Genomic DNA, 14616 nt, shown 5'->3' on the forward strand with positions numbered 1-14616 from the left:
CGAAGGAAAGGTAGGCTACTTCTTTTATTTCTTTTCTTTTTAAAAAAAACAATCCACAAGAGACATGAATGATTTACAGAGAATTGAAAGAAAAGGCTTTCAAGACTGTCCCTGCTAAAAGGGAAAACTTTTCTTATGTCCTGACACATACAAGATTTACTGTACAGTCTACAATATTTGCAGAGAATACACAACTGGAATAAGCTAGCCCCCCCCCCCATTCAACTGACTTAAAAAAACCCCACCTCTCTCAACTGTATGTAATGGCCTGTTTGTTTTTGTACACAAACAAATTCTCCACAAACCTTGCCCAAAGATGCATTATATACTTTAGCCACGTCAGACAAATAAAACCGACTCAGGTTACAGTCAAGCTCCATAATAAAGCACCTGTAATGTGTAAGAGACTCTGCTATTGGCTTGCTGGGCTTTGGCTTTACACAGAACATCTGCTGCATATAAAATGCTTAATTAGCTGTTGAACTGTGTCGGTAACTTTTCGTTTTGGTCTCTGGAACGTAGCATTTGCTTCTTCTCAGCTAGCAAGTTTCAAGTTGAAGGCAACAAAGCTCTTTGCTGAGGCAGAGGGGTTAACCTCCAGCCTCCTTCTAATCTGATCAAGTTACTTCTAATGCGCTGGCCCATATTTTTCATGAGGGTGATGTCTCCCAAAGTGGCAACTTAAGTAAACTTCTTAAACTGGTCTTTAGTGTGATCGGTCCATCTCAAATGCACACTTCCCCCCCAACTGTCTTGTTTTGCCTACCTTATGAAAAAGGGTATGTGAAATCAAAGTATACTTGGATATTAAAAATATACGGATGAGATGTTATGTGCGCATCTGTTCACACTTCCGAAAGAAAAACCTATTTATAAACTATTGAAAAATACCTCCAGCATAACAACGTAGTTGTCTTTCCAATTGCAAGAGTCAGAGTACTTATGCTTTGATACTCCAGCAAAGTAAATTTAGTGTATCCAAGAATCTTTCCCTTGTTAGCTTCGCTTACCCTTCACTATACCATCTGCCATCTTGCATGATGAAGTAAGCTGATGCTCACAGAGGCTCTTGTCACAATAAACAGCTTAAGAGTGGCATGCTTGGGTACTTTTCAGGAACACTCAAATATGACTGTGTATTGCTTATATATTAACATTTGGTTTAGTGGGGGATGGGAGAAACTCTTATGGGCAATTAAAAAAGGAGAATGGTTGTAGCACAAGTAAGTTTCGCTTCCATGAGAGACATTGCACACACTTTTGTAAATGAAGAAAATCTTTAATAATAATAAAAAAGTAAGTTTCGCTTCCAGTTATACAGAATAGGCCAATGCTCCTAGAACGTACACAGCACCCATTTGCTTTAAAAGGTTCTTGCATCAATTCCCCAAATCTGCATGTTAATATTGAGAATTTAAAGAAATTTGGAGAAGGGGTGGTGGTGGTAGTGATGTAGGGACACCCTGTAAAAGATGAAATCCGTGGAAATTTGTGATAAATACTTACACCTCTAAAATGCATTTATGGAATTCTGTGAATGTTCCCATAAATACATACTGAAAGATTTGGTGTGTGTATGTATGCTGTCCTACCACCCACTAGCCACCCCACCAGTGTATTTGCAAGTACCAACTTAAAAAGGAAGGAGGAAGTATTGCTTTTAAAAAATCATTTCTCAAAATGCAGATATAAAATACAGAAATAAATGTCCACAAAGAAGGTACACTTCATCAAGAAAGGAAGAGAGAACACACCAATGTTAGAGGGGGAAAGGGAGATAGGAAGTTTCAGTGGTGCATGACAATTAAATTCACCAAGAACACAGTTATTCGAGAATAGCCATCTTTCCTTCATGAAATTGTTTGGGGGAAGGTACTCCACATGTGGTGGTAGCGGCTCAGATTCAGAACCTTTGGGATGATACTGCTTGATATCTTAAATACATTTCTGTGTGGTTTCTGAGCTAGATATGGCACTGAAATTTCCTTGGTCACCCTCCCAGAGCAGCTATAAGGACAGAAAGACAGATGAAGTTCATCCTCATTAGTTCTACTGAGTCTCTCAGTGGCCTTTGATACTTTGTTACCTTCAGTTCACTTGCCTTCAAGGCACTGCAGGTATGTTAGGCATCCTATTCCTTCCTAATGCACATACGCCTGAATGTGGTGCTGGCACTATAGCTTGACAACCGTGCGCTATGGTGTCCTACAGAGTTCCAGCTGAGGCCCATTCAGATTAAAAAAAACATGCCATGAGTAACGAACAGGTGGGTTCATTTTTGTCATCTCAAAAATGACAAGGCGGCTCAATGTGGATGGGAAGTGGTATCCTGCTCACTATTGATGTGAATTTGTACTTCCCCTTGAAGAGGTTTACAGCTTGGGGAACTGTTAGATCCCGGCCTTTCAATGGCTGTTTTGCGTGTTGCTTTTCATCAACTTATGCTACCTCTGCGCTCTCTTAGAAAATGAAAGGCATGTTGTGCTACTATCCAGGTTAGACTTTAAAAATGCATTGTGCGTGGGACTACCACTGGAGACTGTTTGGAACACAGCAGCTAATTTTTTTTATGTGGAACACACTAGCCTGAAGATCTTCTACCTGTTTTAAAGTGCTTTCCCTGGCTTCCACACACAATTCACACATTGGTTTCGATCATATATATTTATTACTAATATTTCTATACCACCATTTAAGGTTTGGGACCAAGGTATCTGAAGAACCTCCTTCTCTCACATAAACCTACCTGATCCTTTGGAAACTTTCCTCCTGATGCCCCTCCCTTCCTGTGTTCAGTATCATCATAGGATAGACAGATGTTAATGAAACAGGGCCTTATCAGTGGTGGCACCATATCTTTAGAGCAACCTCCCCAGGCAGCTCTGTAAGGCTCCAATGTTACCATCTCTTGGCTTTGGATGTTTACACCAGTTTTTAAAATATTGTAGGTCACTATGTTGCGAGGGCAGGGCCAGAAAAATTGGTTCCCAGTATCCTCTGGATCTCAGTTATCTGCAGATCAGACTGCATAAACTTTCTTTCCCATTTCACTGGCAAATCCCTAAGCAACTGACTTGAACTGCTATCAGGGAAGCTGCCAAGTTCCTGGAAGAGGTCAAGCAGAAATTCTCTCCTTCCTGATCATTAACCACTTAAGACTGAAATAACCCTTCGTTAGCACAGGGCACGGGAAACCATTCAAAAGCATGCAATTGCCCTTTCTTTTGAAATAAGTAAATGAATACAAAAATATATAGCTGACTCGCACAAGAGGACACAGGAAATTGCCTTATACCACTGGTGCAAGTCAGACCACGATGCATCAGCATTATCTACTCTGTATTTTGTGAGGTGTTTTATGACACTGCAACTTTAAATTGTTGCTAAGCCACCCTTAAGTACACACAGGCATTAGGAGCCTGAAGCAGAAATTTCTATATGAATAAATGCATACTCTGACTGGCAGTGGCTCTCCACATTTTCATGCCGCAAATGTAACTTTCATGCAAGTATCATACCACTGAGCTGTCCCTCAAGCACAGCATTGGAACTAGGAGTGTGCACTGACCACAACATTTATTTTGGACCCCAATTCAGGGTTTCAGGAAACCGCCTACCTTGATTCAAGGCACTTTTTAGACTTTCTGATTCATCTAGAGAGTTCACGTGAGTCCATTTTGTTTCTCCCACCTCCAAAACGGTATCAGCTATAACTTAATTTCCTTTAGGCAGATGTGAATGAAAGCTGCAAAGCAACGGAGTGGAGGAAGCCTGACAATTTACATGCAGTTAGATCCAGGGGCTTTTCTACAGGACAGCTTTAAAGTTTGTTTTTTTAAAAAAGGAAATGTCTGAACTTTTAAATTCTGGGGTAGAATATATATCAGGCAATCTTGCCAATTCTGAGGTCATGAATCCTGCCAAATTTCAGAAGCAAAGCTGCAAAGGTTTCTCCTCAAGGGCAGCTGTCAACAGTTTTAGCATTTTGTGAGCAGCTGGCCTGAAAATTGCAGGCATGGGGGAGGCACCCCTGCATCTAAGGAACCTGCCAAATTTCAAACCAAAATTTCCAAGGGCTTTTGAAACTGATTTTGGGGTGGGAGGAACTAAATGGACCTGCTTTTCTAATAAGATCATTCCCATTGATTACAAGCTAGATCCCTCAGTCGCAAAGGACCTCCTTCTCCTGACCCTGACATTTTCTTCAAGCTAGACACATACATTTCAGTTCTGCAAAGTTGCTTCCTGTCCCTATTAGCCCCACACAAAGTTTTCTCTATGGTAAAATCAGAGATATTTTTTTCACTTTTCCCAGGTACTTGTCTGCAGAGTTTGATGTCTGGATCACCAAGGTGCCACAAAACGCTTCGGAGCTTTCCTTTTTTGACTTGTGCAGAATCACAGGGATGCCATTTTGCTTTGGGCAAGTCCCAAAGCCACCCCCAGGCACCCTGCTTCACTTTGGGATTTGAGACACAAAGCCTTTCTCAAAAGACTGCAAACGGGCTGAATAACTTCTAAATTGTATCTCTCACCTCACTTCGAACATGGGTCTGCCCCCTACATGTGGTATGATGCATCTGCTGCTATCCCACGGCAGAATTCATGCTATGTAGGCTTCATTAAAATCAATGGCACTGACATGCAAAGCACACACAGGATTGCAATCTTTGGCTTTCAGATTGCTTAGTAAAATGATCTAGAAAGCTCACATATTTAAGAGTCTGCAAGAGCTCCTGAATTCTGAATTAAAGGCCACAGCTACTTTCTAGAGCTGCTCAGTACTACTCCGTATAAGATACTTATCCATGCAGAGAGTGAGATTGGCCCCCAAATTGCTTATTAGATGCCTTCAAGTGCAAAAAGTAATCAGGATTTTGCAAAAGAGCTTGTTGTGCGAAAAAGTGTCAACAGTGCATTTCCAGCATTAGAAACTCTCCCATGTAGTTCCATACTATGTTAGCAATCTGTTCTACTTTAATCGTTTGGGAACACAATAATCCTGGAAGCTGGAAATGTAAAGCTCTCCATCATAAGACCTCACTATATTTCAACAGGACTAAAATATGAGAAAGTTTTTCTAGAATTGATCAAGAATGCAGTAAACCTCTGCCATTTCTCCGAGACAAAATATGCACATCAATAAGCTCATTTGACTATTTTAAAATGAAATATGGCTTATTTTTGTACAGCTTTTCATTGCATTTAATGTCAGAATTTAAAGCCTTTGTGTGTGCTTTTCTACAGTGAGTCATCAAGCTCTTGTGCCACCTGGGCTGCAAAACACATCTGTATACATTTACCTGCCTTGAGCCCATGAGAAAGAGTGGAAAATAATCAAATTAAAATTACGTTTTAACCTGAGCTCTTGTAAGCTTTCAAATCAAACATGAACTAATACATAACCATTTATTGTGTATAATCTTCAATAGAACTGTCCTTTTTATTTCCCTAGTTCCTCCTGACTGTGCCTTTAAATGCAACTACCATGTGATCTGCAGCCCAAACACACCTTTTTGCATGGTAGCCCTCTGTGAAAATTTGTTTGGATGAGAAAGCAACTTTAAGCAAATGGAGGGGTGGGTGGGTGGGTAGGAAGGGAAACAAATCTATACGGCCCCCAACAAAAAAACCCCAATATGTATTTTCACTTTGCCCTAAGAGAAATGAGTGGTAAGGTCAAATGCTGTTATATGAACCCCCTTTCTTTGGTTGTCTTCATTTATGCCGCAGTAATTAAAATTCACAAGTGGTGGGGGAGGAGAAACAGTCTATTACCAGTAAGAAAACTGTTCCCTGATTTTAACCACAGGCAGACATTAAAAGCACTAGCAGTGCAGCAGGACTCTTAAATTATATACCTAAACACCCACACATTATTGGACCCAGAAGCTCAACTATAACCCGACCTTGTTTTGAAATATGACCTGCTCACCGATATTTGGCTGTGAATTATACTGCTGTCAACTATGCCTTAAAAACAAATGGCTGACCTTTTGCAAAGTTACTTGGCATGTAACTCTACACAGAAAGAGGGCCAAGAGGAAAATAATTCAGTACCATTCAATGGTTCTTAAGCTGTGTGATTAAACCTTTAGGAGTTCTTGGTGAAGTTAAAGATGCAAGAGTACGAGCCGCTCTTGCAGAAGAGTGGTTAGCACAACATGCTCAAAGGACATACACACACACTCATACCAATATATATATTTGTAAAATAATAAACTTTTGTAGGAGTCCTATTTAGAAGTTCATTAACAGGATCCATGAAGGGGCCACAGGGCCATGTGCACTGCCCTCTCCAACCTTCCTACCTTGAGCATCAAGATCTGATGAGGGAGATTGAAAGCACATTCAGCTGAGCAGGCTTACAGTCCTCCACACGACTGGGAACCCTGATCACACAGGGCTCCTGTTTTTAAGGATTGTAACATAACACAGCACATATGGAAACAGTCACTCTGGAAAGGTAGCGGGGGGAAAACTTCTAACAGACACAAGGAAGGAAGGAAACCCACTTCTTGAAGAAACCAAAACTGGTGACGTCCTTTGTTTATCGTCTGCGCAACACTGTTGGTGTATAAATAGCACAAACATGTTTCTGCATATTCTTAATTTTCCAAGGCAAGGTGATGTAACAGGTCAAATGGGAATAACCTTCAGCCACAAAAAGGATCAGCTGATTTTTCAAAAAGTCCAGCCCTCTAGGCGTCATGTCTTCCTCAGCCATCCTTTTGACATTTTGTACATCTTCTTCATGCTGTAAGTCACAGATTTTTTTATTCCTTTAAAAGAAAGAAAAGAAAAAATGAATTACAGTGGGCCCCTTACATGGGGAGACATTGCTTCTCCCTGGCTATGACAGTGTGCAAGGGTTCTCAAGGGCCGAGGAGATATGCTAACATGGCTCAAGCTATTGGAGGGCTCATCTGCTCTTACATTCTGGCTGCTGTTTTAAATCACAATTTATTGGCTTTATCATTTTCCTGCATTATTTATGTTAGTAAATATGTCAGTGTCTTTTTGTCAGCTACCTTAAACAGAAAGGCACAGCAGAATAACTTCACAATGCTTATCCCCCCCCTTAAATACTCTTCATTATTGCTCCCCATTAACTGTTTTAAGAATGTGTTGGCTGTTTTACTTTCCTTGTTTGTAAATTTTGGGCCTGTTTCCTGCCCTGGACTCCTTCGGGAAGAAGGTCAGGGTATAGATTAAATAAATAAATAGCAATAACTAATAGACTGTTGAACAACAAATAAAACACTGAATAAATAAATAGCAAGAACTAACAAATTAACTAATTTTAAAAGTAGGAAAAGGAAGCCAGACATTTAGAACAGCTTCAGTAACTAGTGTTTTATACTTCGTTACCTGTTGAAGCATCTCACAACTTTATGGCCAGTTCTTAAATCAAGAGAATTTGACAATACAGTATACACCCCCTAATTAATCTATTTTAACTAGTCCCCCATGCATTTTTGAAGACTCTCCTTACTAAATCCTACTCTTTAAATGTCTCATGACTTGAGACTCCACAGAGGTAGGTGTGTTTGCTGTAATCTTTCTGCAAAGATGACCATCTTCAAGATTTCAGTCAGCAGTCTGCTGGTGCTGTGTAACTAAATACCACACATGCAAGTGCTTCCTTCTAGCGCTGCCATTTGTCACGTTGAAAACTTCCTGGTATTTTCACTCAGAGAAAATGGAACCACCCCCCAGGCTTTTTCAGGCTAGATCTGTTGCCTGATATAGCACCCTTTGCTTTCTATTTCTCACTCCCATACAGCCTGGAAAAACAGCTGCCACGTTTCATGGTTGACATCTGCACCTTGCAATATATGCTACATGCAAGCACTGCAGGATGTTTCGTTCACTCAGAATGAAGCAGACCAATATCTATCAAAATCTGTCACTCAGACAAGAAACAGCCATAAGCAATCAACATGGCAGGCAGACACGATTGCCTACATGGGAACATCCCTATGTAACTATGAGAATAAGGGGAGGACAACCACAGGTTATTTGCAATGAGCACTGCTCATGCTTCCTTTGAAAAATCTGAGCTCAGAACTTGACCATCTCACTCATTTTAGATCTGCATGCCCCAGATGGCAACAACACTTAATATGCTTCACCATCAAGGAGATACACAATGATATGCTCCGAGGTTTTTCACCAGAAGCAGAAAGGGAGGAAGTCAACTCTGAATTTCTTAATTTTAGGATGACATTGCGTTCCTGAGAATTCACGAGCAATTTTTCATTAATAAGGATGGATCAAGACAGGCAGCTGAATCTGTCTCCAGCTAAGCTACACAATTTTTACAATATGTTTTAAGAACCTTAAGACCAATAATAATAATAATAATAATAATAATTTATTAATTGTACCCCGCCCATCTGGCTGGGTTTCCCCAGCCACTCTGGGCGGCTTCCAACAAAGATGAAAGATACACTAAAATGTCACATATTAAAAACTTCCCTGAACAGGGCTGCCTTCAGATGTCTTCTGAATGTCAGGTAGATGTTTATCGCTTTGACATCTGATGGGAGGGCGTTCCACAGGGCGGGCGCCACTAACGAGAAGGCCTTCTACCTAGTCAATAGTATTTTCTGATCGCACCTTTGAAAAAGGGTATAATGAAATGGTGTAGGAAGTAGTATTCCTGTTGTTGTATAACACAACAGTCATTAGAGTTCACATTACAGTGGTACCTCGGGTTAAGTACTTAATTCATTCTGGAGGTCCGTTCTTAACCTGAAACTGTTCTTAACCTGAAGCACCACTTTAGCTAATGGGGCCTCCTGCTGCTACCACGCCGCCGGAGCACAATTTCTGTTCTCATCCTGAAGCAAAGTTCTTAACCTGAAGCACTATTTCTAGGTTAGCGGAGTCTGTAACCTGAAGCGTCTGTAACCTGAAGCGTATGTAACCCGAGGTACCACTGTAATAGATAATGAGTAGTATCTAATGGGTGTCACCCCACCAATTGGAGGGATCCAGCAGCAGAATGGGGAGGGAGACCATTTTTGTCTACCCCTCCTACTCGCACCTGCTCCCATGTGCTCTGGAGAAGCAAAGGGACACCCATTGGTTAACACCCAATATGACAAGCTTTGTAGAACAAATATTTGGCTATATCATTAGTAACAATACTGTACTGTTGTTCTGCTGTAATTGAAGAGATAGTGCCACTAGAGTCCATGCTTAAATCCTACTGTTCTAATAGTGAATTCATTCTCTGTGGATCTTTATAGAGACAAAATGCTAACACCCACATATAATATGCAAGCTTAAGAGAACCAGAATGTTTGTACCAAAAACATTTAAGAACCAAAAGTACCAAAAACATTTAAGGCACAAAACCTCATAGGAACCCCAAAACTACCCAATGAGGATTTGGGCATACTGAGTAGGCATGGGAGACTGATAGACAGAAAAGGAGGGGGAAGTGAAGGCACGTCCTAGAAGAGGGCAGGTGCCACTTAAGCCAGATGGTAGTCTTAGACTCAGCGGTGAAGCAAGCCGATTGGGTGCCTGGGGCGGCACCCAGGGGCAGGGCCAGCCAGGGCAGGATGCTCCGCAGGGCCTCCGGAGTCTGCCTGCCTCCTCCCACCCAGCTGCCCTACAGCTGGGGGGGGTGGAACCTATGTGTGCCAAAGCCACCGCATCTCTCCCAGGAGAGATGCGTGGCTCGGGCATGCTGCAGGCCCTGTGGTGAGTGCCGCCCGCCATTTTGACACCCCCCTTAGTGGTGACACCCTGGGTGGCCAGGGTGTGGTGGAGGCGGGCTACCCCAAGCGACTGGAATTTTCTGGTCTTTAACTATCAGTCTAAATGGGGAGGGCTAATATCAGTGTTATTCCTATGCAGCAGTCTGAACGTAGCTTAGCATTGTTCAAAGCTTCAAAATCTGAATACTCAGGAATACCTAGAAGAGATATCAGTTGGAATTAAATAGCAATGCATGCCTTGGGAGAAACCTAAGCATCACTAGATCATTACTGCAAATATAACAAAACATGGCTTTATTTTACACAAGGTTGCCAAATGCAATAACTATGTGTGTGTAACACACACACACACACTCACACACTCCTTAGAAGCAACTAAATATAAAACATTTCCAAAGCTTCTAAAAGTTCCAAAAGATCATAAGGCCACGAGGAAAAATAAATCAATGGATGGTGCCACTTCTAATAGAAACCAGACCAGAAGTCTTGCCACAGATTTTAGAAAACACACAGGCCCCTTTTCTTGAAAAGCTAAATAGGGCATTTGACAGTAAACAAAAATATAGGGCTCAAACTAGTTTAAAACCACGCTGGCAGAAAAAGATGAAGGGAAACATTACCAGTTGTTCAAAAAGTCCTTGTTGTGCTCCCTGCCAAATAATGTTTGCAAGCAGAGCACCGCAGCTACATAATGAGTGCCATCGAGGATCCAACTGCCTGCCATATGGCCTGTAGATATTTCTGGACTTAACAAGGGCTATGTTACCTGTGTTTCAGCATGTGATAAACTGTTTACAAAAATGCAGGCATCATATTGAAACAAGTAACCGTTGAGATTGCTGAATGTGAGTTGAGCAACAGCAAATGTTGACAACATATAGCAAGTCCTCCCTAGATAACAACCGTATAACTGCCAGGGAAGCCGAGAGAAGGAAAAGGGGGACATAAAAGGAAAATGCAAGTTGCTAATGCAACAACGTCTGGCTTTTGAATTCTGCCTCAAGCCTGCCATTAAAATTTGAATAAAGTCTGCGTGGGAAAGAGGAAAAAGGGCGTAGGAGATGGGTGGATAATACACGAATGATAAATAATACTCATACAAGTCTGTGCTAGTTCAAAGATTCATTAGGAGAATTACAGTTGTAACAGGAGAAGGATGGTTAAGTGGTTAAACCGGTATCTTTGTATACTGCTGAATATATGAAAAACACCCACACACAGCAAGCCAGCTTAATTGTGCTTATGTTCTTAAGACATCTGCTGCACTGCGATCAACCATGCATTTCTGTGGGGAAGCCACAAACCTATCTATTAGTAAATTAGTGTGTGTTAAGAGCTGAAAGTCAAGGCGCCCAGGAATTCCCACCAATTAAACAGTTCTAAAACAGATGGTTAATGTGCCAGGATGCAGGTGTTAGCAACTGGCCTCTAGTGGCAAACATCTCATGTATTTATGAACCGTCAACTGTCCTCACAGAGTACACTTTAACTCTTCAGAAGCCTGAAACAAAAGTTCCCTGATCTGCAAAGGAGAAGGAAGCCCAGTAGCTCCTTTGTTGCTTCACAGCTAGGTCAACAGGAGTAACAAAGTTAACTTCCCCAGGTGAGCTTCCTACACAATTCATGAACAGCACTAGCATGTGGGATAATTGGATGGGGTGTGGGTGGGCAGACAAATAAAAATCCAGAACTGAACATACTGCAAGCCCATGACAAGGAGCCCATCACTGCAGGTATAATGCGTAATTTGGCCTTGAGATTTCTTTTCTTTCCTTTTTCTTTTTGCAATATCTCAGATGACAGATAGGGTAGAATTTATTTATTTTATCAGATTTATATACCACTCTTCATCAAAAGATCTCAGGGTACTTCACAAGATAAAAGATTGTAGAATGCATATGAAAAGAATTACCGTATTTTTCGCTCCATAGGACGCACCTGACCATAGGGCACACCTAGTTTTTAGAGGAGGAAAATATGGAAAAAAAATATTCTGAATCAAATGTTGCACTAAACTATTTAAAGCAGCAAAGGGGGTGACTCCTGTCCACTTTGCTGCTTTAAATCGAGCCTCAGAGGAGGGTAGGAAGGGGAACCATGGCTTATCTAAGTCCAGTTAATAATGCTGAGCCTGACTTATGGCCATCGAGATTAGCCTGGCCGTCTCAGTGGAAATCTGGGGAGGCAGGGCTGGACTTTCCAGTGGTCAAAGTGTGGTTGTGTCTTCCTGCCCGGCATCTATTTCCTGCCCTCTTTCCCCCCTCCACCCCCGCACCCTGATTCGAGGGAAGGAAGCGGAGCCATGGATCCTCTGCTCGCAACTGCAGTGGATTCCCTCCACTTTGAAGCAGGAAAGTGGGATAGGAGCTGCTTACACGAGTGTAAGCTGCTCCTCTCCCACCTTGCCTCTTCAAAGGGAGCCCGGGAGGAGGGAATCCGCTGCAGCCTCAAGCAGCGGAGGATCCATGGCCCCTTTCCTTCCCTCCTCCGTAGTTGCTTTGAAGCAGGAAAGTGGGAGAGGAGCTGCTTACACGAGTGTAAGCTGCTCCCCTCCCACTTTCCTGCTTCAAAGCAGTCACGGAGGAGGAAATCCGCTGCAGCCACCAGCAGCGGAGGATCCATGGTCCCCTTCCTTCCCTCCTCTGTAGTTGCTTTGAAGCAGGAAAGTGGGAGAGGAGCTGCTTACACGAGTGTAAGCTGCTCCCCTCCCACACTGCCGCTTCAAAGGGAGCCCGGGAGGAGGGAATCTGCTGCAGCTTCCCCCACCTCCCGCAGAAGCCGCGCGCTCTTTAAAGGGGCTGCGCGGCTTCTCCTGGCTTTTCTGGGAGGTGGGGGGATTCCCCCACCTCGTAGAAAAGCCCGCAGGAGCCGCGCAGCCTTTAAAGAGTGTGCCGCTCTTGGGGGCTTTTCCCCGAGGAGGGAGAAGGGACTATGTGGCCAGTCAGTCCCTTCTCCCTCCTGGGGAAAAGCCCGCAAGAGCACACAAAGCTTGTGTGAGGCTCTTGGGGGCTTTTCCCGCCTGCCTCCCCCCTGCATTCGCTCCATAGGATGCACACACATTTTCCCTTGCTTTTTAGGAGGGAAAAAGTGCGTCCTGTGGTGTGAAAAATACGGTAGTATCAACTGGGTGGGTTGAATCATTGAGAAGTGCCCTGTAAGTGTGAACTGACTAAAGAGAGTTTGTGGTTAGGTGGCTGCAGCAGACCGAGCACCTGTGATTGTAGGCAGAATCTGCATAGGGGCAGAGGAAGGCGGGGTGCGGTGGGGGCAGGCCACCCCAGGTGTCACCACTGAGGGGGATGACAAAATGCCGGGCGGCACTCACCACGGGGCCTGCAGCACGCCCGAGCATCTCTCCTGATGCAGTGGCTTGGGCGCCCACAGGCTCTGCACTGCCCAAATGGCCCACCCGTTGCCTCCCCCTCAGCTGTAGGGCAGCTGAGTGGGAGGAGGCAGGCAGACCCCTCTGAGGCCCCATGGAGTGTCCTGCCCTGGCTCACCCCAGGCGCCCGATCGGCTTGCTCCACCGCCAGGGGCAGTAAATTTTAATGGAGCCCCAGCAGGACAGCCTATCCTAGGGATTGAGGGGAGGGGCAAGGATGGGCAGAAAAGGGAGGATCAAATGTAATATACAACGATATATATATATAAACTCTGATGGATTTTCTAGTTGAGGAAGTGATCCTGTGGGGTTCGCTTCTCTATAGAACAGCGAGATGCATACAGCCATCAACATAATCACTTCAAAGGGTCTTGTGCAACATTTGGGAGGTTGCACTGCAGAGTTATGACTGATGTAGCGGACTGGACAAAATCTGGAGTGTAAGTCTTCTTCTTTGGCGATTACTTGTAGCCGTGTAAGACGGTTATGTATCAAAAATCAGGTCCGTGAATTTTAATATCGTCATAATACTGCTAGCTCATTTAGTTTGTTTTAACTATGCAATGCCCAGTTTAGTGAGTCAGTAACTAAGAGAGCCTACATTTCAACAAGGAACTGCAGAAATATTTCTCAGAAGCCCAAGAGTACATAGCACAGATCTGTTAGCAGAGACACCAATATGATGCTCACCAAAGTGATTAGAATGGCTGCTCTCAATGGCAGACAAGAACTTCCCATGCGGAGTGTTCTGTACACAGCAGATGCTGAGCATCTCCTGAACTCAACTGGAGTGCTGGTTCTTAAGGTACTTGAACCAACAGGCTCTCTCATTTCCAACCCTTAGATATGCAAGATCATTTTTATTAATTTCTGGAATAGAATTAGCCTTGCATGTTTATCTTCCTCAAAGATATGGTCCATCAGGAAAACCCAGCACCACATGCTCTTACCAGCTGTTAGGGTGGTTTTAGCACTCTGAATGAGGCTGGACGATCTTACAATTCCTGAAATGCCTGGAGAGAGAGGGAGCGAAAGAAAGAAAGAGGATAAACAAAAACAGATGTTATCCATGATACTCCTTTTTTTTAAGATGGTGGTGGGGTTACAAGTCAAATATTTTTCCAGTAACACAGTTAACCCAGCATGACAGTATCACTTGCCAATTACCCCAACAAAAGCTGTTTATTTTGCTTTTATCAAGTAGATTCAAAAGCTGATTAAAATTATTTCATGCTATTTAACACATACATTTACATTTTAAAAAAACCTTTTGAAGGCCGTTTCACTACACAGAGAAAAACTTGGATTTTGCAATCAAACCTAGCAGGAAGGTAAACGGCGTTTCTGTGCGTTGCTCTGGTTTGCCAGAAGTGGCTTAGTCATGCTGGCCACATGACCCGGAAGCTGTACACCAGCTCCCTCGGCCAATAAAGCGAGATGAGCGCCGCAACCCCAGTGTCGGTCACGACTGGACCTAATGTTCAGGGGTCCCTTTACCTT

The 14616-nt window shown here is 43.2% G+C and overlaps 1 protein-coding gene across 6 annotated transcripts in view; it reads right to left on the bottom strand.

The window, feature by feature from the left end:
* Positions 1 to 1258: 1258 nt before the first annotated feature.
* TAMM41 (TAM41 mitochondrial translocator assembly and maintenance homolog) overlaps positions 1259 to 14616 on the bottom strand; it is a 146326-nt gene continuing 132968 nt past the window's right edge. For all 6 annotated transcript variants that reach the window (XM_081901241.1, XM_081901238.1, XM_081901239.1 and 3 more), the window contains 2 exons: positions 14067 to 14129; positions 1259 to 6782 (listed from right to left, as the gene is read on the bottom strand). In XM_081901241.1, coding sequence (XP_081757367.1) covers positions 6709 to 6782; positions 14067 to 14129 — 137 coding nt within the window. In that variant the 3' untranslated portion in view covers positions 1259 to 6708. The remainder of the gene's footprint in view (positions 6783 to 14066; positions 14130 to 14616) is intronic.

The sequence above is a fragment of the Podarcis melisellensis genome (assembly GCF_964234715.1).
Source record: "Podarcis melisellensis genome assembly, chromosome: 2".
Classification (NCBI taxonomy): domain Eukaryota; kingdom Metazoa; phylum Chordata; class Lepidosauria; order Squamata; family Lacertidae; genus Podarcis; species Podarcis melisellensis.